The sequence below is a fragment of the Littorina saxatilis genome, linkage group LG3 (assembly GCF_037325665.1).
Source record: "Littorina saxatilis isolate snail1 linkage group LG3, US_GU_Lsax_2.0, whole genome shotgun sequence".
In the NCBI taxonomy this organism is placed as follows: Eukaryota; Metazoa; Mollusca; class Gastropoda; order Littorinimorpha; family Littorinidae; genus Littorina; species Littorina saxatilis.
This window is the reverse complement of record NC_090247.1, coordinates 4,674,689-4,698,063: the sequence shown is the minus strand read 5'-3', so window position 1 is coordinate 4,698,063 and position 23,375 is coordinate 4,674,689. Positions and strand designations below refer to the sequence as shown.

General features: G+C 38.4%; 1 protein-coding gene and 2 long non-coding RNA genes across 3 annotated transcripts in view; all 3 read right to left on the bottom strand.

Annotated features, from left to right (window-relative positions):
* LOC138961440 (uncharacterized) overlaps positions 1-22,883 on the bottom strand; it is a 34,740-nt gene extending 11,857 nt beyond the window's left edge. Inside the window, exons 1-6 of the mRNA XM_070333089.1 lie at positions 22,755-22,883; positions 16,238-16,303; positions 14,608-14,629; positions 3,237-3,287; positions 1,459-1,554; positions 359-927 (exon numbers count right to left, since the gene is read on the bottom strand). Coding sequence (XP_070189190.1) covers positions 359-927; positions 1,459-1,554; positions 3,237-3,287; positions 14,608-14,629; positions 16,238-16,240 — 741 coding nt within the window. The 5' untranslated portion in view covers positions 16,241-16,303; positions 22,755-22,883. The remainder of the gene's footprint in view (positions 1-358; positions 928-1,458; positions 1,555-3,236; positions 3,288-14,607; positions 14,630-16,237; positions 16,304-22,754) is intronic.
* Positions 1-23,375, bottom strand: part of LOC138961467 (uncharacterized) — a 394,970-nt gene that overhangs the window by 331,530 nt on the left and 40,065 nt on the right. The gene's annotated exons all lie outside the window — the stretch shown is intronic.
* Positions 4,540-8,500, bottom strand: LOC138961429 (uncharacterized). Its single transcript, XR_011454182.1, has 2 exons — positions 7,918-8,500; positions 4,540-7,735 (listed from the first exon to the last, which is right to left on the bottom strand). It is a non-coding gene; the product is annotated as an uncharacterized lncRNA (long non-coding RNA).

Genomic DNA, 23,375 nt, shown 5'->3' with positions numbered 1-23,375 from the left:
ATTAAAATTATAAAACACAGTCATAAACTCACAGTTACTTGTGGTCGTATCAATAGACCATTACGCGAACTGAAGCAGGAGAAAACCAACTGCTCCAAACAGCTAGATGGTATCATCATTTTACTGGGACAGAGGTTAGGTTACCGTTAGAAATTCAGATCTCGGTTTGGTAAGTGTTAATGGAGCTTTGATTCCAGAAAAAAACTAAGGTCACATGAAGCCTGTAATGGGATTAAAATAATATCAACATAGCTGCATGTTAAGAACAAAAGACTTGAACAATAAATCGTGTTTACTTGCTGACTTTTGTCTTGAACTTTATTTTAGTAGGACTGCACTCATAGACTTGCACACTAACCTCGTTGTCTCCCAAGCAGTCTGGAATGTAGGACATGCAAGAAAGTGCTCTAGCTGCTCTCACAAGCTCACAAAACATGTACTGATTCAGTTCCTTTGGGCCTAAATAGTACAACCTTGTGAAACTCTGCTGATCTTTCACTTCATCTGTAAGTCCTTTCTCTGTGAACTCTTCCTTTTTTAACGTACATGGTAACAGTACAAAGTCACAGTAAGCCGAAAACCGATGAAGGAGCCTTGACAAAAGCCTAGCCGTGTATACTGTGTAAGTTTCGACGTTTTCTTTATTCTCCCCTTCACCTTTCAGTTGTGATTCGCTATAAAGACTTAAAAGAAAAGTCGGCAGTCCTTCTCCAAAGAACAGAATCTGGCGTGTAATTTGTTTAGGCTGAAGTGTTTCCAGAGGAACGTTCAGGTCCATGCAAAGGGTGTCAGATATCCAAAGAACTCCGCACTTTCGCTGAGATGAGAAATTCGCTTGTCTTGCGTTGTCTGCCCATTGGGTTACTATTTGAGTATACTGTTTATCGCCAAAGGTTCCGTGTAAACTCTCTAAAACGATGCCTTTTCCTGAAGAAGAATAACAAATTTACAAAGAAATTATGGCAACGTCCATGATCCATGAAGGCACATAGGCAAAGCACACGCCTGGACAACTTTGGACATGCTTCAGAGAATTATCTTTTATAAAGAAAAACACTGGAACACATAACTGAACACATAATTGAATTTTCGTTATAACATGAGAGAGAGAGAGAGAGAGAGAGAGAGAGAGAGAGAGAGAGAGAGAGAGAGAGAGAGAGAGAGAGAGAGAGAGAGATAGAGAGACAGACAGACACAGACAGACAGACAGATAGAGAGAGAGACAAAGAGAGACAAAGAGAGAGACACTCACACAGACAGACAGAGAGACAGACAGATAGAGAAAGAAATAGACACACACACACAGACTGACAGACATAGTTAAAACAATGCATCATTTTGATAGTTAAAACAATTCAGAGATGTACAATTAAATGTTAAATTAATTAATTAAGGAATCAGTTTGATGCATTATGTTAATAGTTAAAACAATTCAGAGATGTACAATGCTGAACATACCGATTGCCTTCACTTTCTTTGTTTCCAAAACAGGAGTTTTGAAGCCAGGGCACGTACTACCAAACTTCTTGTTCTTCCTGTATTCATCCTCCTTGTCTGTTAGAAAGTTGAAGTTAATGTAGGGGTCCCAAATGATAAATCAACTGCTAATGAACCGGTCTAATGTATGGGCCTTTAGCCCCTAATTGAACAACCAGTCATTCAAATGAAATGAAAAGTTTTTGTTTGAAAGAAAGATGTAGATGGCAAATACACATTCTTGACATAAAAAACAATCAATAACCACGAGCGTTTCGTTTATATATGCATGTGCTGCCAGCCAAGATGTTAATCATCTGTATTCCTGCGCTTAGAACTGTACCCACGGAATACGCGCGATATAAGCCTCATATTGATTGATTGATTGATTGATTGATTCCTCTCTGTGCACGCAATTGCAACTTGATGATGAACTGTCCATTAGTTGCAGTATAGAAAAAAATGTGTAACATTAAGGATTAAAAAGGATTAAAAACAAAGAAATAGCACATGTTCAAAAATAATAGTGTCAAAACTAAATACACAAGTTGTTAGTAGTGACTTGCATACATCTTAATAGGGCAGCAGCCTGTAATATGATGACTGTGTGTTTGTATCCAATATTCTAAATAAAATATAAACAAAAAAGCCATAGAGCTGAGTCCGCAACCTTTAACAGAACAATTATAATTTCTGCCCAATTACTTAGCCTGTAGTCAAAGCGCAACCATCCAACTATCTGTGGGTAAATGTTCACTGGTGTCACTTGACCGAGAACTGCTAAAAGTGCCCACACAGTTGATCAAAACGTGCAGATATAACTCTACTTTCTAATAAATATCTTACATTGTACACTGATGTCGGTTTTTTTCCGTTTTTTTCTGAAGTTTTTTTAAAACGTTACCCTTCCTCATGAAGCAAGTGATGCTTAAGACGCAAGCTTTACTCAAAATGCATTTGGATTTGATATTCTTAGAGTTTAATTCATTAGAAAATGTATTATGTTTTCTTAATCATACTTGTTAAAGGCAGAATACGATTTATTGTGTTCAAAAGCACCACGCCTATGACGTCACATCAAGTGGCCATGAGCTACGAAAACACCTTAGCCCTCGCTATACCCTCGCGCGTACCAACAATCTAAACAACCCAAGTAAGAGCGGATTCAAGGCAAATAGAAATGGGGATAATTCCTTCATCTTGACCCCTAAAGTAATGTTTATCGAATATAAGGGGCACTGTTTCAACAAGGGAGCTGGTAATGGCCTAGACGACATTGACATTGAAGTTATTGAATAGCGGGTGCTCGGGCGTTTTAAGCAACTGCTTCATACTGAATCTGATTTTGTTTTTAATTTAGAGCTAGATTTTATTGTTAAGAATAACTGCATCTCGCCCATGAACGTTAAAAATGGAAAAGCGTTTTGATTCACGATTTTATGTATGCATACCTCTTTATTCTTATTTGAAATGATTTGTTATCATGATACAGGTATAGGAGCTGTGGGCGACCTTTACAGATTATCTATTCTTTTATGTGTCAAGGTACTGTATTTTTGTGAGCAGCCATACCTACGTCCGGGCCTTTGTGAAGTTCAGGAGATTAAGTGAATAAACAAAGTTTTGTGGATAACAAAACAGAAATAGATTAACACAAACGTCAGCTTAATTAAAATTACTTTTTGCGCAACTCAGGACAATGTTGCAATCGGCGGTTATTGGAGGGAGTGCAATTATCATATTCATATTCTTATACTCACATTCTCTGAGACTGGGGTTCAAAATGTCAGCCTTTCCAGTCACGGAATGCCCTATAGGAACAATCAAAACGTATAAGATTGTACATTCAATATGAAAAAAACGCACACACAAACACTAACAAGTCGCTTAAGGCGAAATTACTACATTTAGTCAAGCTGTGGAACTCACAGAATGAAACTGAACGCACTGCATTTTTTCACAATGACCGTAGTCCGCCGCTCATACAAAAGGCAGTGAAATTGACGAGCCTGTTTAGTGCGGTAGTGGTTGAGCTGTGCAGCATAGCACGCTTTTCTGTACCTCTCTTCGCTTTAAATTTCTGAGCGTGTTTTTAATCCAAACATATCATATGTATATGTTTTTGGAATCAAGAACCGACAAGGAATAAGATGAAATTGTTTTTAAATCGATTTCGGAAATTTATTTTAATCATAATTTTTATATTTATAATTGTTAGAGCTTGTTTTTAATCCGAATATAACATATTTATATGTTTTTGGAATCAGAAAATGATGAAGAATAAGATGAACGTAATGTTGGATCGTTTAATAAAAACATAATTTTAATTACAATTTTCGATTTTTTAATGACCAAAGTCATTAATTAATTGTTAAGCCTCCAAGCTGAAATGCAATACCAAAGCCCGGCCTTCGTCAAAGATTGCTTGGCCAAAATTTCAATCAATTTTATTGAAAAATGAGGGTGTGACAGTGCCGCCTCAACTTTTACAAAAAGCCGGATATGACGTCATCAAAGACGTTTATCCAAAAAAATGAAAAAAAGTCTGGGGATATCGTACCCAGGAACTCTCATGTAAAATTTCATAAAGATCGGTCCAGTAGTTTACTCTGAATCACTCTACACACACACACGCACAGACACAGACACAGACACAGACACTGACACACACACACTGACACACACACACACACACACACACACACACACACACACACACACACACACACCACGACCCTCGTCTCGATTCGCCCTCTATGTTAAAACTTGTAGTCTTTTCTTTCTTTCTTTATTTGGTGTTTAACGTCGTTTTCAACCATTCAAGGTTATATCGCGACGGGGAAAGGGGGGAGATGGGATAGGGGAAAGGGGGGAGATGGGATAGAGCCACTTGTTAATTGTTTCTTGTTCACAAAAGCACTAATCAAAAAATTGCTCCAGGGGCTTGCAACGTAGTACAATATATGACCTTACTGGGAGAATGCAAGTTTCCAGTACAAAGGACTTAACATTTCTTACATACTGCTTGACTAAAATCTTTACAAACATTGACTATATTCTATACAAGAAACACTTAAAGGACCAGACCACGCTGTTTTAAAGGTTATTAGAACCACTAACCGATGACTGAAGGTTAGAGAAATGCACCTAAAGATTCCAAAAATGTAAAGAAATTCACCGATTCGTAGCTTAATCATTGTGATTTAATTAAAAACGTTCCGCCAAATTCGTCTGCTAAACGAGACTTCGAAATGGCCGCCAGTAGACGAGAACCGGCTGTGACGTCACTTAGTGTTTGGAAACCGAAAGTTACAGCTTACGCTCAAGTGGGCGTTTGCCTAAATCGAGCATCAACAGCACGCCGAAGGAATGCGCACGGCTGCTGATAGCTATGAAGTATAGAAAAAAGGTTCAGGCATCAGTTGTCACCTTTTTCCGATGGGCTTACAACTTCTGCAGCAAGACTGATTAACTGGAAACGGCCAACACGATGTTGTGTGTTTCGCGACACTTTCTTCCAATGCGAACGCAGTTAAGCCGGCAAGAAAACCTGGCACACACAAAACAGCTGTTGCCTAACGCAGTTCCAGTTCCGACAATTGTTGACCACTCACAGGAGGTCAGAAACCGGATACCAATGTCATCAGAACGATCTGCTTTCACTAAACGCAGACGAAAGGAAGTGAGTACATGTATACTGAATGTGTTCTGTAAGGGATAGGGGTTCAGTGTCACTGGGCGTTTTTGTCAGACTGACAGTATTTGTAGTGGAATGGCATCTGTTCCTAATTTTAAGCACATGTGTTAAGATTACAGATTAAAACATATATATCTGTTACTACATGTCCGTCCCCATGCACCCACCTTAAAGTTCCCTCTCTCTCTCCCTCTTTTACACTCACCTGGGTAATCGATGAGTCTCAGGTTTAATCAGTGTCCGTCCATATACACATAGACATTCACACAAACACACACACGTTGTTATAGTTGTTATCTAATTCAGTGTTGTATTAAATAGATAAAGAAATCGTTAATACAGCAAGCTTGCATGAATAATTTGCTGTTGTCCTTTTTTTCAGATCAGGTTCTGTAATACAGTAATTATAATTAATACAAGTACAAATTCATGTTTGCAGTCATACTCATAGTGTGTGAGTGTGTGTGTGTGTGTGTGTGTGTGTGTGTGTGTGTGTGTGTGTGTGTGTGTGTGTGTGAAAAGCACTTTGATACTTAAAACATCTGTGTTATTTGATTTTATTACAAAACTGCAGTCAGAATATTAAGCAGACCTATTCCAACAATACATTTTGATCAGCAGTAAATGTAATGTCAAATTATGAACAACAATCATGTGAGCAGATATATCTAACAGAAACAAATAGTCTAGCAAAATAATACAACCAAGTACATGTGTGGACATCATCATCCACATAAAAAAATTGATTGTAGGAAGAGCACTCTGTGTTATTACCACTGCTTCAGTCAAACTGCCAGTTCAACTTTATCTCTGTGGGTTGTTTTTTTCTCTCAGAGTAACATGGGGAAAAAAAACCTTTAAAAAACTTGCATGCTACAGAGCTGGATTGTTTCTAGTGATCATGCAGCATGATTTATCCGCATAGAAAACTACTGAAACACCTAAACAGAAATAACAATGTCTACAGAAAAAACCCACTGTTTGATTGCTGTCTGTAGTACTCCTCTTGCTAACAGTGGCATTAAAATAATTAAAACTAAGCTATGCTCTCTTGGGGGGGGAAAAAGTGCTCTAAGTACTTTTTGTGTCTACATAGGCAAAACAAAACTATGCAATGTTTCAGATTTCCTGACCCACCCTATGTTTTTCCTCCTTATCCTGGACTATTTTGGACTCTTACAAAAATGTAGGCTACTTCAAAAATGACAAATTTTAATTTTGCAGGCTTACAAGGAAATTGACTCTTCTCTTACAACCAGAATACACCATGATTTCAAGCAAATAAAAAACTACATGCACCTGAGAAAAAAAAAAACTTTAATTCAAGAAGTTAGACCTCCTAACCCCAGCTTTTCAATTCAATTCAATACGTTGTTGATGTTGATTATGGAGCTTAACGTCCTCCCAGGTAACTAGGGACCTATATTGGGGCATGATTTTTTATACAATGTTAAAAGTGTAGGGTGTAATGGGGGGAGGGGGACTGGAGGGTGACGGGGTGTAGTCGCTAATAAATTTAAAGGTGCGTTTATTATCTAATATACCAGACATTTTGTTTTGGCTGGTGTACAGAATAACATCACATAAAATCGCACTCGTAAAACATACAAAACACATAAAATGTACACATCAGTACACACATAACCCAAACCACACATATCCATACCAGCACCATCACACACATATCCACATACATACTCTAGTTTGTACATTATAAAAATAAATACATTATGATTAATATCATTACTAGTCAACTTAAATTAAGGCTCAAAATAGGTCTTAAGATGGATGTTATTTAGTGTAATGAAGAGATTATAAAAACCAAAAAAAAGCTATGAGAAAGAAAGTATGAAAGAATGATGCCCTTTCTCCGGTGAAAGTTCTGCTGATTGTGGTAACTTTTTTTTCTGTCTAAAACAGGCATCAGTTAACTGAACGAGCTGTTTGAGGGGGTGGTGATCCTAACACTGGCCTATGGCAACACTGGCCTATGGCAGCTACAACAAAGCTCTGCATACACAGCAAGACTACAATGCAACAGTGCCCAGACTTTGACTGCTACAGGCTGCTTTCCCATGCAAAGTACAAATGCAAGTGTCCATAAACCAGGGTTTAATACAAAGTCATGTAGTATGTGAGTGAGTTCTGATGAAAAAGTGATTGTGTTGTAATATTGGTTATTACTGAGTGTTGATGTTACAATGATTACATTATAAAAACAACAACAGAACAATGTGAAGAGCAAACTTCTTCTGTGGGCATGCAAGTGAGTTAATCTTGTGTGTGTGTGTGTGAAACTATATGTGACTGAGTGTTACAAATTTAAATGACAACAGTTTTCTTGATAGCCTTTAAAAACAACAACAAATACATACATTTAACAATCAAACAAATATAGGCACCTCAAAAAAAGTTGTATGTACACCTTCGTGGCTGGTGATGCATTCTTGCTCCCCTGCAAGTTTTCATTCTACAATGTACCTCAGGCTAGCTTCCTCTCTCTCTCAAATCTGCCCCTCCCACACAATACAACAGGTACAGTGGCCACTCTGACACCAGTCTCTGAAATAATCAAGAACAGTTAAAACTGCGATGAGCTGTTGTTCTTTTACTCGTGAATGCAATGCATGAACACTTAAACAATATCCCACTTATTCGCGAGTGCGTTGACAAGGCGAGAGTGAAAAAATAGCACAGACTCGAAAGCAGACGATAAGTTCAGCACAGAGAGCGGGCGTGTTTACCTTTGATCGCTGAGACAAACAGTGTCGCAATTTTCATCGTCACTGTTTCACTACTGCTGGAAGTGGCCTCCACCCTCATCTTTCATGCTTGATTCGAGGAGAGAAACCGGTAGTTCGAACATGTACGGTTCAATTTCGTCTGCAGTTACGCTTGTTGTCATGTTGGTAAACAACCATCTCCACACGGTGTGACGTCACGGATAATTTATTCATAAGCCAGTCTCGCGAAGATCACGCGGCACAATGGCGGGTCGTTTTGGAGAAGAAATCCGTCGCTTCGGTCACAAAATTCGTCGGATTACGGCCTTAGAAGATTCCGAAGTAAACCAAACATTGTTGAAGACGGTAAGAAAGTGGTTTTCTAACTAACTGCAAACATCGGGAAGTGTTCGGTCGCGCAGGAACACGATTCGAAGCGTTTTTGACGCTAAAACAGCGTGGTCTGGTCCTTTAACAAGGGTACAAGGAGAAACAGAACCCGTTAGTCGCCTCTTACGACATGCTGGGGAGCATCGGGCAAATTCTTTCTCGTCCCAACCAATATGGGACTCCCCCTAACCCGCGGGGGGTAACTTTTACTCAAAACTTGACTAAAAGTAACAAGTCGCGTAAGGCGAAAATACAATATTTAGTCAAGTAGCTGTCGAACTCACAGAATGAAACTGAACGCAACGCAACGCAGCAAGACCGTATACTCGTAGCATCGTCACTCCACCGCCCGTGGCAAAGGCAGTGCCCGTGGAATTGACAAGAAGAGCGGGGTATTCGTTGCGCTGAGAAGGATAGCACGCTTTTCTGTACCTCTCTTCGTTTTAACTTTCTGAGCGTGTTTTTAATCCAAACATATCATATCTATATATTTTTGGAATCAGGAACCGACAAGGAATAAGATGAATGTGTTTTTAAATTGATTTCGAAAAAAACATTTTGATAATAATTTTTATATATTTAATTTTCAGAGCTTGTTTTTAATCCGAATATAACATATTTATATATTTTTGGAATCAGCAAATGATGGAGAATAAGATAAACGTAAATTTGGGTCGTTTTATAAATTTTTATTTTTTTTTACAATTTTCAGATTTTTAATGACCAAAGTCATTAATTAATTTTTAAGCCACCAAGCTGAAATGCAATACCGAAGTCCGGGCTTCGTCGAAGATTACTTGACCAAAATTTCAACCAATTTGGTTGAAAAATGAGGGCGTGACAGTGCCGCCTCAACTTTCACGAAAAGCCGGATATGACGTCATCAAAGACATTTATCAAAAAAATGAAAAAAACGTTCGGGGATTTCATACCCAGGAACTCTCATGTCAAATTTCATAAAGATCGGTCCAGTAGTTTAGTCTGAATCGCTCTACACACACACAGACAGACAGACAGACAGACAGACAGACAGACGCACATACACCACGACCCTCGTTTCGATTCCCCCTCGATGTTAAAATATTTAGTCAAAACTTGACTAAATATAAAAAGCAGACAGACAAAGAGACAATTAAACCCACACTCACATCCACACAGGCACAGAATATCTTATCTCCCCCAACACGATAAAGGGAAAACAAGGCGCGGAATTCCCTACTTCAACAATAGTATCCATACCCGTGTCATTTATTAAATCTGTATATACTGTTAGAGGTTCTTTAGTTGGCTATTTTGCGTACTTTCGGCGATTACGTGACACCCCTTCACGTTAGAGTACCTCCCAACAAAAACAACGACACAGTCTCTAATTCAAAATCTACACAACGTTATAGACAGCATTCAGCAACGTTTGTATGCGGAAAGAAATCCGTATCTATCCAGTGCAGGTAACTTGTGTTTACCTATATCTATAACTATCTGCTCCGACAAAAGTGCTTGCCAGATTGAATAAAATCCTCTTCATGTTTAAGAAAGAGGTAGTTTTCATTTTTCAAGCACTTAAAAAACAAAAAGAAAAGTTTTGTGTAACGAATTACAAATCGGCGGTATAAACATGATAAGGTATGTTCAGAGCTGCAAACAGGACAAAGTAAATTATATAAGTTGTAACTTCCTACGTTCTTCTCTTCTTTTTACAAGCAAAACTTACACGTTCTAAAAAGAGATTAGCGAACAGCCGTATGATTTCAAATTGTTCAAACGGTACTAATGGACATTACTACATGGATTGCTATGTGATACCAGATTAATACGAGTTTTTTTATATTTTTTTTTATAAATATTGAAATGCGACGAAGAACGAGCTTTTACATATTTGAAAGAAACAACATCCTGCCGGACTGTAGTCCGCCCCGACCCGGCCTCATTATATATGAAATACACACGTGTGATAAGAGTGTTTATTTATCACATAGGTGGTCTCTCCCACGTATGTAGGATACAATGATTTTATCCTACATACGTGAGAGAGACACCCGTGAGATAATAATCGTTCAAATCACACGTGTGTATATCATGTAAATGAGGTCATGTCAAGCAAGTCTGGCAAGGACCTGTTTTTCCACTGCTTATGATGCCAAAGTCGATCACCGAGACAAACGTCATTATAGAAGAAAAAAATTGCGCTCGCTAATTACCCTCGATGAATCTTTAGAACTAACACGTCACGCCACACTTTCAGAGTGACGTTTCTTTGCTTTGACGTAATAGATTGCACGGGGCTTTAGAAGAGATCGAGGTTCCAAAACAAGCATCTTCAATAATTTTATTTAGCTGCCTCGACTGCAGGACATTTTCAGTAAAATACACGTAAGTACAGTATGTAGGATAAACAGAATACTACATGGCTTGCTGTTTCGTACCAGATTTACACTCGTTGCTTTTTCAAATAGTGAACAGCTCGCTTTCGCTCGCAGTTCAATATTTAAAAAAACAACTCGTGTAAATCTGGTACGACACAGCAAGCCATGTAGTATTCTCTATGAATTCGCTGCTCAAAAACCTGAAGCTGTCTTTAGAGGGGACAACGAAACAGCTGCTAAAACTGTGTTGACAACCATGGAAACAACAACAAAAACAGGAACAAGAACAACAACTACAACAGCAAACATGTTTAACCAAAGAAAAACAACAAACAAACAAAGAACAACAGACCTTATTCAACAATCCACTGTATGCTCATCTGAATCGATGGCTTACTCGTTCTTGCTTTATGTCAAAATGTGCAGGATGTCGCTGGCGTGTCCTTCTTTGAAACGAAAGCTACTTAGTTGTAACACATTCAAAACCTATCATCTTGTTTTGAATATGTACACAGAAAGATTTAGGTTAGTAGTTAAAGGGAAGCAATTGTTGCTATTTTGGTAATTTGTGTACATTGATTGTTACCTCCCTTTTATTAGTCTTTTCAACTTGGCTAACTAAGTTTAATATTTTTGGATTTAGATAAAATTGTTCAAGCTGTTTCAAATGTGTTATTTTGATTAGGTATTAATTATAAACTTTAATAAGTTGTAAAGATATTTTATTTTATTTTAAGACATTTCATTGTTAAAATCTTCCAGTTCGATTTTTAGAATTTCAGCTTCACTTCCGCCCTCTGTTGAATTTTGTTTGTTTGTTTGTTTGCTTAACGCCCAGCCAACCACGAAGGGCCATATCAGGGCGGTGCTGCTTTGACATATAACGTGCCCCACACACAAGACAAAAGTCGCAGCACAGGCTTCATGTCTCACCCAGTCACATTATTCTGACACCGGACCAACCAGTCCGAGCACTAACCCCATAATGCCAGACGCCAGGCGGAGCAGCCACTAGATTGCCAATTTTAAAGTCTTAGGTATGACCCGGCCGGGGTTTGAACCCACGACCTGCCGATCACGGGGCGGACGCCTTACCACTAGGCCAACCGTACCGGTCCCCTCTGTTGAAAAGCCGCCAAGTTAGTGGGAAATCTTTGGAGAACATTTTGGTTCGAAATCATGTGAATATTGATTTTTTTATTGTCATCTGCTTGAAATATGATTAGTTACTAGTTTAGCAAGATGGATAGCATAAATTGGAGTGGTTATATTTGTAAATCTGTTCTGAAACTTAATTATTTGTAATTTGACTATGTTGCACTTATTAGAATGTTGGCTGCCTCCATCTTATGAAAAAAAATGTTTGTGACTGTAGTGTTTTATTGGAGATGTTTGAGGTGTGATTTAGACATTGTGAGTTGAAGAAGTTTGGTCATAATGGTCAGTTTATCACTGCAGATAAATGTAATTATGCATGGAAACTTCTTGTAGCTAGTTTTGAGTTTGTTACAATGGTGGAGTGGAAATGTGTTGTATTGTTACAAAGTAAATCTAAGATGGTTAGTCACTGTCTTGTAGGATAACATATAGTCTTTCTGTTTCTGTCAATGAAGATGGAATTGATCACAGTAGGCAAAATGTTCTTCCTGTGTTAGGGAGAAGATTACTGTTTATAGTTGGTAAATAGTAAGTGATGTCTAAATATCAGCTGTTTCTAGTTGATAATGTGGAATGATGTAATGATAGTGGTGTGTTGGAACACAGTAACTATGTGGTAAGGGTTAGTCATAATTACTAGCCTCTGGTAACATCTGGCAAATATAATTTGTGTTGTTTTATTGTGTGGTAAGGGTTAGTCATAATTACTAGTCTCTGGTAACATCTGGTAAATATAATTTGTGTTGTTTTATTGTGTGGTAAGGGTTAGTCATAATTACTAGTCTCTGGTAACATCTGGCAAATATAATTTGTGTTGTTTTATTGTGTGGTAAGGGTTAGTCATAATTACTAGCCTCTGGTAACATCTGGCAAATATAATTTGTGTTGTTTTATTGTGTGGTAAGGGTTAGTCATAATTACTAGTCTCTGGTAACATCTGGCAAATATAATTTGTGTTGTTTTATTGTGTGGTAAGGGTTAGTCATAATTACTAGCCTCTGGTAACATCTGGCAAATATAATTTGTGTTGTTTTATTGTGTGGTAAGGGTTAGTCATAATTACTAGTCTCTGGTAACATCTGGCAAATATAATTTGTGTTGTTTTATTGTGTGGTAAGGGTTAGTCATAATTACTAGTCTCTGGTAACATCTGGCAAATATAATTTGTGTTGTTTTGTTGTGTGGTAAGGGTTAGTCATAATTACTAGTCTCTGGTAACATCTGGCAAATATAATTTGTGTTGTTTTATTGTGTGGTAAGGGTTAGTCATAATTACTAGCCTCTGGTAACATCTGGCAAATATAATTTGTGTTGTTTTATTGTGTGGTAAGGGTTAGTCATAATTACTAGTCTCTGGTAACATCTGGCAAATATAATTTGTGTTGTTTTATTGTGTGGTAAGGGTTAGTCATAATTACTAGTCTCTGGTAACATCTGGCAAATATAATTTGTGTTGTTTTATTGTGTGGTAAGGGTTAGTCATAATTACTAGTCTCTGGTAACATCTGGCAAATATAATTTGTGTTGTTTTATTGTGTGGTAAGGGTTAGTCATAATTACTAGCCTCTGGTAACATCTGGCAAATATAATTTGTGTTGTTTTATTGTGTGGTAAGGGTTAGTCATAATTACTAGTCTCTGGTAACATCTGGCAAATATAATTTGTGTTGTTTTATTGTGTGGTAAGGGTTAGTCATAATTACTAGTCTCTGGTAACATCTGGCAAATATAATTTGTGTTGTTTTATTGTGTGGTAAGGGTTAGTCATAATTACTAGTCTCTGGTAACATCTGGCAAATATAATTTGTGTTGTTTTATTGTGTGGTAAGGGTTAGTCATAATTACTAGTCTCTGGTAACATCTGGCAAATATAATTTGTGTTGTTTTATTGTGTGGTAAGGGTTAGTCATAATTACTAGCCTCTGGTAACATCTGGCAAATATAATTTGTGTTGTTTTATTGTGTGGTAAGGGTTAGTCATAATTACTAGTCTCTGGTAACATCTGGCAAATATAATTTGTGTTGTTTTATTGTGTGGTAAGGGTTAGTCATAATTACTAGTCTCTGGTAACATCTGGCAAATATAATTTGTGTTGTTTTATTGTGTGGTAAGGGTTAGTCATAATTACTAGTCTCTGGTAACATCTGGCAAATATAATTTGTGTTGTTTTATTGTGTGGTAAGGGTTAGTCATAATTACTAGTCTCTGGTAACATCTGGCAAATATAATTTGTGTTGTTTTATTGTGTGGTAAGGGTTAGTCATAATTACTAGTCTCTGGTAACATCTGGCAAATATAATTTGTGTTGTTTTATTGTGTGGTAAGGGTTAGTCATAATTACTAGTCTCTGGTAACATCTGGCAAATATAATTTGTGTTGTTTTATATTGTGGTAAAAAGAAAACGTTTGTTTAATTTTCAGAGCCAACCAGTCTGGTTTTTCACATTAGTCTGAGTGGTCTTTGTTCTAAGATTGGTGAAGCACCTTATGAACACTGGGTTTAACACTGTTTTTTTAGTTCTTGTATTTCATTCTTGGAAGTTTGTATTTTGTTAAAAAAGAAAAGACAGACAAGAAAATAAAAAGATTTTGAAAATATTTATTCCTGTATTTGTGTTATTCATTTTACACATAAAATCCCCCACCCCCTTTCTTAACATAATTGATTTTTCAAAACTAAACTTGAAAAGTCAAGAGTGTCACATAGTAATCAACGTAATTCTTCAGCTTTCACAACTAAGATACATTACATGTACAACCTAGTACCTGTTCCTTGTCTGTAAGTCTTGTACATACTCACCTGTAGAGGTTTTCCAAGTGGTCTGAAAAAGACAATTGTAAATTAATATTGTTTGTGGTGTGCTTTTAGACTAGAATGATTGAATGTGTTCTCATTTTCAGATAAATATTACGTGTTATAAGGTGCCACTACGGCTGTTATACCTTGTGGGCCAAACGGCACGAAGCGGTCTTCACAGTTTAACGTTGAGTTTCGAATTAAGTCAAGAATTTACTTGTTGAAGTAATTAATTTATGGTTAACTTTAAAGAATAAGGTGAATGTTTTCATTGGCTGAACTTGCAAACTAAGACATCTTATTGGCTTTTCAGAACATGCAAGTAAATAATATAAGTTTTATTATTTAAGGTTACATTTAAGGCCTTACCTAAACGGCGTGCCGTACTTAAGTGTCAAAGTAAAAAAAGTTTTATCTTGATCAGTCCAGTATCAATCATGGCTGCAATTTGGTCAAGAAAAGGAGTGATTATGGTTCTTGTGAAGTTTTTTTTTTAAACTTAAGAGAGTGTTGAGTATACGGCAAATGATGGTGATAGAAAGGATCGATGGGGGAGGGGGTTGCGTTAGTGGGGCAAGTTTGTATCTGTGGGATGATATTCAACGTTGGACGTTGTCGCTCATACACATGTGTTCCCCTAATTGGGTGACAAACTGTCAACAAATAATCTTTCAGTTTCAGAGACAAACGTGACTTACCCTTTTACATTTGATTGTGATATTTGTTTATTCGCTTAAAATGCTGATATCGGTTGGTTCACTGCAGACCTGGATTAATCTTTTCTAGTTTGCATTAACTTTTGAAGTTATACACTTGTTAAAAGACAATAAAGCAACATGATTTCCTTTGTGGTTTTCTTGCAGAATTCCGCGTGCGTGTGTGTGTGTGTGTGTGTGTGTGTGTGTGTGTGTGTGTGTGTGTGTCTGTCTGTGTCTGTGCGTGTGTGTGTGAGAACGAAAGAGTGAGAGAGAGGAATATTTTGTGCAATAACACATTATTTCAACACTTCCCTGCCAAGTGACCAAAATATAGTTCTTCTAGCAATGGAACCACTCCTGCAAAATGTATAGTACCTAGTAAACGCCCACCCCCAACTTTTAGGCAAAACTGGTGCATAAGGGGGGGGGGGGGGAGGGTATACAAGGTACTTTACTTTAGTAGCAAGTCTGACCTGAGGCCAAAAATCCTGGAACGCCGAAGAAGAAGAAGAACTGTAGTAGCTAGTGAATGTTTAACATTATTTGATGAAGCTGGAACAGCAAATATCTTATGTTCGATTCATATTTATAAATTATAGTGGAACTCACCTTTTAAGACCTCCAAAAATCTGAGAATGCCAGTTATCAAAAAAAGAGGGCGTTTTTAAAAGGGGGCGGTGGTGTGGGGTCCGCTGTACTACATGACGAATGGCGATTCGTATACACAATTGCATGTGTGTGTGTGTGTGTGTGTGTGTGTGTGTGTGTGTGTGTGTGTCTGGGTGTGTGTGTGTGTGTGTGTGTGTCTGGGTGTGTGTGTGTGTGTGTGTGTGTGTGTGTGTCTGGGTGTGTGTGTGTGTGTGTGTGTGTGTGTGTGTGTGTCTGTCTGTCTGGGTGTGTGTGTGTGTGTGTGTGTGTCTGTCTGTCTGTCTTACCATGCTCCGCTGCTAAAACATCTTTGTGCTGTGTAGAGCATTTCACCAAAGGTCCGGCCACACACGCTGGAACAAAGGATAACGGTTTTAACATGCCGCTTCACTAAGATATTGTTTGTGTATATGAATTTGTATGTGTGTGTGTGTGTGTGTGTGTGTGTGTGTGTGCGTGTGTGTGTGTGCGTTTGGGTTTGTGCGTGCGTTCGTTCATGCGCGCGTGTGTGTGTGTGCGTGTGTCTGTCCGTCCGTCTGTGTGTGTGTGTGTGTGTGCCCGTCCGTGTGTGTGTGTGTGTGTGTGTGTGTGTGTGTGTGTGTGTGTGTGTGTGTGTGCGCAGAACGATTCCCAGAAAACTACCAGACAGATCTCTATGAAACTTCACATACACATTCTTCCTGATAAAACCCACAATTTGAAGCAATCTTTGACGGGCGCTGTGGCGTGGTGGTAAGACGTCGGCCTCCTAATCGGAAGGTCGAGGGTTCGAATCCCGGCCGCGGCCGCCTGGTGGGTTAAGTGTGGAGATTTTTCCGATCTCCCAGGTCAACTTATGTGCAGACCTGCTAGTGGCTTAACCCCCTTCGTGTGTACACGCAAGCACAAGACCAAGTGCGCACGTAAAAGATCCTGTAATCCATGTCAGAGTTCGGTGGGTTATAGAAACACGAAAATACCCAGCATGCTTCCTCCGAAAGCGGCGTATGGCTGCCTAAATGGCGGGGTAAAAACGGTCATACACGTAAAATTCCACTCGTGCAAAAACACGAGTGTACGTGGGAGTTTCAGCCCACGAACGAAGAAGAAGAAGAAGAAGAAGAAGAAGAAGCAATCTTTGTCTAAGTCCGGAGAATGGGATTGCACTTCAGCTTGGAAGCTTGAACACTAACTAATGAGATTGATCATTAAAAATATCAACATTCTTCTTATTATTAAAATTTCAATAAGATATTCAAAAACAAGTTGCGTAAGGCGAAAATACAATATTTAGTCAAGTAGCTGTCGAACTCACAGAATGAAACTGAACGCAATGCAACGCAGCAAGACCGTATACTCGTAGTCCACCGCTCACGGCATAGGCAGTGAAATTGACAAGAAGAGCGGGGTAGTAGTTGCGCTAAGAAGGATAGCACGCTTTTCTGTACCTCTCTTTGTTTTAACTTTCTGAGCGTGTTTTTAATCCAAACATATCATATCTATATGTTTTTGGAATCAGGAACCGACAAGGAATAAGATGAAAGTGTTTTTAAATTGATTTCGACAATTTAATTTTGATAATAATTTTTATATATTTAATTTTCAGAGCTTGTTTTTAATCCGAATATAACATATTTATATGTTTTTGGAATCAGCAAATGATGGAGAATAAGATAAACGTAAATTTGGATCGTTTTATAAATTTTTATTTTTTTTTACAATTTTCAGATTTTTAATGACCAAAGTCATTAATTAATTTTTAAGCCACCAAGCTGAAATGCAATACCGAAGTCCGGGCTTCGTCGAAGATTACTTGACCAAAATTTCAACCAATTTGGTTGAAAAATGAGGGCGTGACAGTGCCGCCTCAACTTTCACGAAAAGCCGGATATGACGTCATCAAAGACATTTATCAAAAAAATGAAAAAAACGTTCGGGGATTTCATACCCAGGAACTCTCATGTCAAATTTCATAAAGATCGGTCCAGTAGTTTAGTCTGAATCGCTCTACACACACACACACACACACACACACACACACACACACACACACACGCACATACACCACGACCCTCGTTTCGATTCCCCCTCGATGTTAAAATATTTAGTCAAAACTTGACTAAATATTGTATTTTCGCCTTACGCGACTTGTTATATTTAGTCAAGTAGCTGTCGAACTCACAGAATGAAACTGAACGCAATGCCATTTTTCAGCAAGACCGTATACTCGTAACATCGTCAGTCCATCGCTCATGGCAAAGGCAGTGAAATTGACAAGAAGAGCGGGGTAGTAGTTGCGCTAAGAAGGATAGCACGCTTTTCTGTACCTCTCTTTGTTTTAACTTTCTGAGCGTGTTTTTAATCCAAACATATCATATCTATATGTTTTTGGAATCAGGAACCGACAAGGAATAAGATGAAAGTGTTTTTAAATTGATTTCGACAATTTAATTTTGATAATAATTTTTATATATTTAATAAATAACATATTTATATGTTTTTGGAATCAGCAAATGATGGAGAATAAGATGAACGTAAATTTGGATCGTTTTATAAATTTTTATTTTTTTTTTACAATTTTCAGATTTTTAATGACCAAAGTCATTAATTAATTTTTAAGCCACCAAGCTGAAATGCAATACCGAAGTCCGGGCTTCATCGAAGATTACTTGACCAAAATTTCAACCAATTTGGTTGAAAAATGAGGGCGTGACAGTGCCGCCTCAACTTTCACGAAAAGCCGGATATGACGTCATCAAAGACATTTATCAAAAAAATGAAAAAAACGTTCGGGGATTTCATACCCAGGAACTCTCATGTCAAATTTCATAAAGATCGGTCCAGTAGTTTAGTCTGAATCGCTCTACACACACACACACACACACACACACACACAGACAGACACACACACACACACACACACGCACATACACCACGACCCTCGTTTCGATTCCCCCTCGATGTTAAAATATTTAGTCAAAACTTGACTAAATATAATGATTGCACTGTGTTCTTTATCATTCGCTGAATTCAGAAATATATAGATATGTCATGTTTACTATACGAATGTGCCAAACATTTAAGAAGAAAATCGAATTTCGAAACGAGCCATAAGACATTAAATATAAAAGCTTTCACTGATGCATTGTTGGACGATGGGTACACAGAGTAAGTCGCAGTTTGCAGGTTGAACCAATAAATATGAGCGACCTTTGATCGTTGTCAGATTCTGAATACTTTGTTTGGCAGCAGGTTCGCCTGGGTCACTTGTCATCGTTTCATTCAACTTTTTAGTTGTATAGATTTTAATTGTTGGTTTATTTACGTTGCTACTGATGGTGCATAGAACCAGAGACTGTAGAGTATACAGAGACGCTCCATGCGGTGCTGAAAAGTGAGACCGGATGCCCAGTGGCGCCACCACGCGGAAACATGGAAAAACCTACTTTCTCTTTTCACAGCAGTAGTGATATCGTGCTGCACAAGCATGGCCGCGCCAACGCGAAAACGCAGTGGGGCATGGTGTTCGGCCATCAATTGCTCAAACCCGTCGCGATATAACCCTTCGTGGTTGAAAACGACGTTAAACACCAAATAAAGAAAGAATCAATTGCTCAAACGCACATGCCAAAGGCTTCGGGATGTTCAAATTTCCCGAGGAAGAGAGCAGGTGAGGATTGTTTCTTCAATTCAGTTTTCTCTCGTTAAATGTTGGAAAATCAGTAAAAGTTGTTGCGTCGAACTGCGTGTAGATCTATTCTACCGGAACAGTGAAAACACACACTGTATACACACTACAGCCTCAAACCAGTCCAGAGGGTAGACAGAGAGAGAGAGAGAGAGAGAGAGAGAGAGAGAGAGAGAGAGAGAGAGAGAGAGAGAGAGAGAGAGAGAGAGAGAGAAAGAGCCTGAGAGAGAGAGAGAGAGAGAGAGAGAGAGAGAGAGAGAGAGAGAGATTGGATTGGATTGGATTGTTTACTCATTTAGGCCGTCGCCCCTTATGACGGGGGTGAACATTTATACAATGACATAATGACATTTACACACACATCAAATGAAATAAATCATACACGAACTACTAAGACATTACATTTCAAATAAAATATACCGTAGGCTTACATGAACTAAGACATAACAACACTACGTAGCCGAAATGCTTTGTACACATAAGCTGACAACTTTCGAACAATACCTTCATTCACAGATGCCAAAAGCATAGAAAACTTGTGCAAACTTGGGTTTCTATAAAACTTAGCAGGAATAAACTGGCATCGCAAATCACGAAGTGCGGGGCAACAAAGCACAAAATAAAACTCATCTTCCTTACTTTCCCTGCACAATGGGCATAACAACATATCCGCATCGTATCTCTTATATCGATTAACGTGCACAAATAGTTCTGTTATTCCACCTCGGAATCTTGCCATAATAAGAGAGAGAGAGAGAGAGAGAGAGAGAGAGAGAGAGAGAGAGAGAGAGAGAGAGAGAGAGAGAGAGAGAGAGAGAGCTTTCTGAACAAGAAAGAAGCAACTGAAAAGAAATAAGAAAATCATCGATCGATCAAGATTCTTTAAAGTCAGCTTGGTCACAAGAATCTGGTTTAAGTTGCTGTATTTTACAGTTTTCCTTACATGATAACTTCTTAGCTCCGTGTTATTGACAACCTATTTCAGTTTCGATGTGCTGGGACGGCACCAAATTGACTAAATGCCTTAGTTACCGATTTAACCGGGAACTATTTCGTTAAACGATTAATTCCTGCATATTTTCTCAGGCTTAACGAACCATGTATTCAGTATGTATTTGTATTTGATTAAAACACACAAAAATAACGACGGTTAGTTCGTGAAAAGAGACTGACTTGAATCATGTTTGCATAACTACAGCGATGCAGCGAATATTGCCTATGAAAATTAATTTGATTTAATTTTAATCTATACCATTTTTTGCGGTGTTTTTATGGTCATTTAAAAAGGATGTTCACAAACAAACATATTTTTTCATCCAGTTACTGTTTGCAGCACTGTCAGCCGGACAGAACAGACAGTATGTTAATATAAACGTGATATAAACACAGCCGACAGCAGCCGCTATACGCGAGCTACCTTGTGCGGCAGGGTGTGGCTCTTTTCCCGCGCTGCGCTGGCCGGTCTCAGTTTCGCACCGCAGCGCAAAGAAGGATGACGCGTCTCTGTATACTCTATAGTCTCTGATAGAACGTACTATTGCCTAGTAAGCATGCTAACTAGGTCAAATTTATCGCCTACTGTACAAAGACACAAATAGACACAAAGACACGACCACGGACGGACACAGACTGACACACACACGCACGCACGCACGCGCGCGCACACACACACAGGGGCGGAGCAGCTAAGCCAGGGGGGGGGGGGGGGGGGTTTACAACCTGGGGTCCTGGGGTCGGTGAGGTACAGGGGGTCTGGGGAACGAAGCCCCCCTGAAGCTGAAGAATTTTTGCTATTTTATGAACAAATTGTGGCTTATCCTTGATTTTAAACATGATTAACTGGTGTCAGCAGCCACTCATTATTTCTTTTAAAGTTAGTAGTAAATAATGGCAATTCATCAATTTATTTTTATGGCAACAATCACAGACAGAAAAGACAAAAAGTTTAAAATTCAAAATTGACTAAATGTAAAACTTGTAAGCAGATCAATTAACAAAACACACAACGGCGTGGCGCAACCCATCAGTTTGTGGCAAGCACAACGAAAGAATCCATTGGTTTTGTGTAAATCAAAAAGAAATGCCCGTAGTTGAAGAAACGTGCGAATTGAACTCGACAGACTACCGGACCGAGAAATGAGATATGACTTCTCTCCCAGTTTTGTTTTCTGTTTAGAAGCCTTTCCATGAACAAACACCTACCTGATTAAGTCCTCGACGAAATGAGAACAGTTCCTGGTCTAGTTTCAGTTCAACGTTTGCTTTTAAAGCTAGTTCTTCCTAAGTACGGCCTTGGTAAGATTCTTGGAAATGAAAACAATTTCTCTTCTAGTTTCCTTTTCTGTGCTAGTTGTTATTTGATGCAGTGAGCCCCTTTCAGATGATAACGTTCTAAACGATATACGTTCCACAGTTGAGCAAACATACAAATTTAAGGAAAAGTAATATCATAAATATGATAGGGAGACCACGACTCTATATACGTGTCTCTATGTTTAAATAAAGTTCGCTTCATCTTTGTCGACTCTGATGGTTCGGGTTGACAATGCGAGAATCGAATGTGTGTGAAAGTGTCACACTGAGCACTATGGCACTCATCAAATTAATTAGGTTAGTTTAAATGGTACCTAAAGCAACAATTGCAGGTGTGTACGGAATATGTTCCCATGCAAGTACGTTCCTTTGAACAGATAAATAAACAAAACAAAATGTAAATAAATACATCAGAAAGAAAGAAAGAAAGAAAGAAAGAATAACTAAATAAATAAATGATTAATCAACACATGCTTGCTGAAATGAAATTCTGAGGCTGTGTCAAACGGCTATTTTAGGCGTCGTTCAAATATGCTGTTAAAAATACGTCTGAAATGGTTTCAATGGCTCTTACAACACATTGATATCATAAAATAATCATTGCCATTGAGGAACGCGGACACAATATCACATGGAGTAATCCGAAACACCAATTGACCTGGACATTTGGAAACAATTCCATCACACTGCTACAGTCGAGAATTCAGAAAACAAATCCAGTACTGAAGTCAACATGGTAGCCATTACTACGGCTCGTTTAAAATGTCGTTTGACTGCTATTTCTAGCGCGCAGTGAATACTTTGACAAAGTTGTGAACACTTACCTAATCGAGACGTAAATCATGATAACCGATGCACTCCATTACAGTATGGTTACACAACTAGGAGGTACGTCGATACCTTACGACTTTTCTTGCAACAGCGTACGCCCGGGGCGAGCCAGTTAAATTGCGCCAAAAAGTTAAATTGCGCCAACAGTCGGTGTTACCGCGCATAGCATTATGGTGAGTCATACGACAGCAAATTACCGTATTCATGATAATAACTGGCAGTGAAAAGGATTATTTCGCCGCATAATCTGTTGTGTGTCACATCAATCTCGTTGAGAGATTTAGATAATAATATTATTTTCGCTGTGAATCCACATGATAGTTGTTTACGTGTCGTTCATGAAAATAAAAAAGCGAGTGACGCACTGGGCCTAGGGAAATGCAATCTAAAATACATGTTTTAAAGGTACTGAACTTGTCAAATCCAGGTGCACGGAGCCCCTGGGGCTTTTAGTCATACCTCAGGCAGCTATTCGTTAGAAGAACTACCAAGTTTCATTGACTTGCACCCAAAAAGTCAAGAACTGCGATTTTTTTACGAATTAATTTCGTACTCGGACCCGGCTGGTCTTGACCTATTTTTGGATCTAAATTTAGATCAGGTAGATCACCACA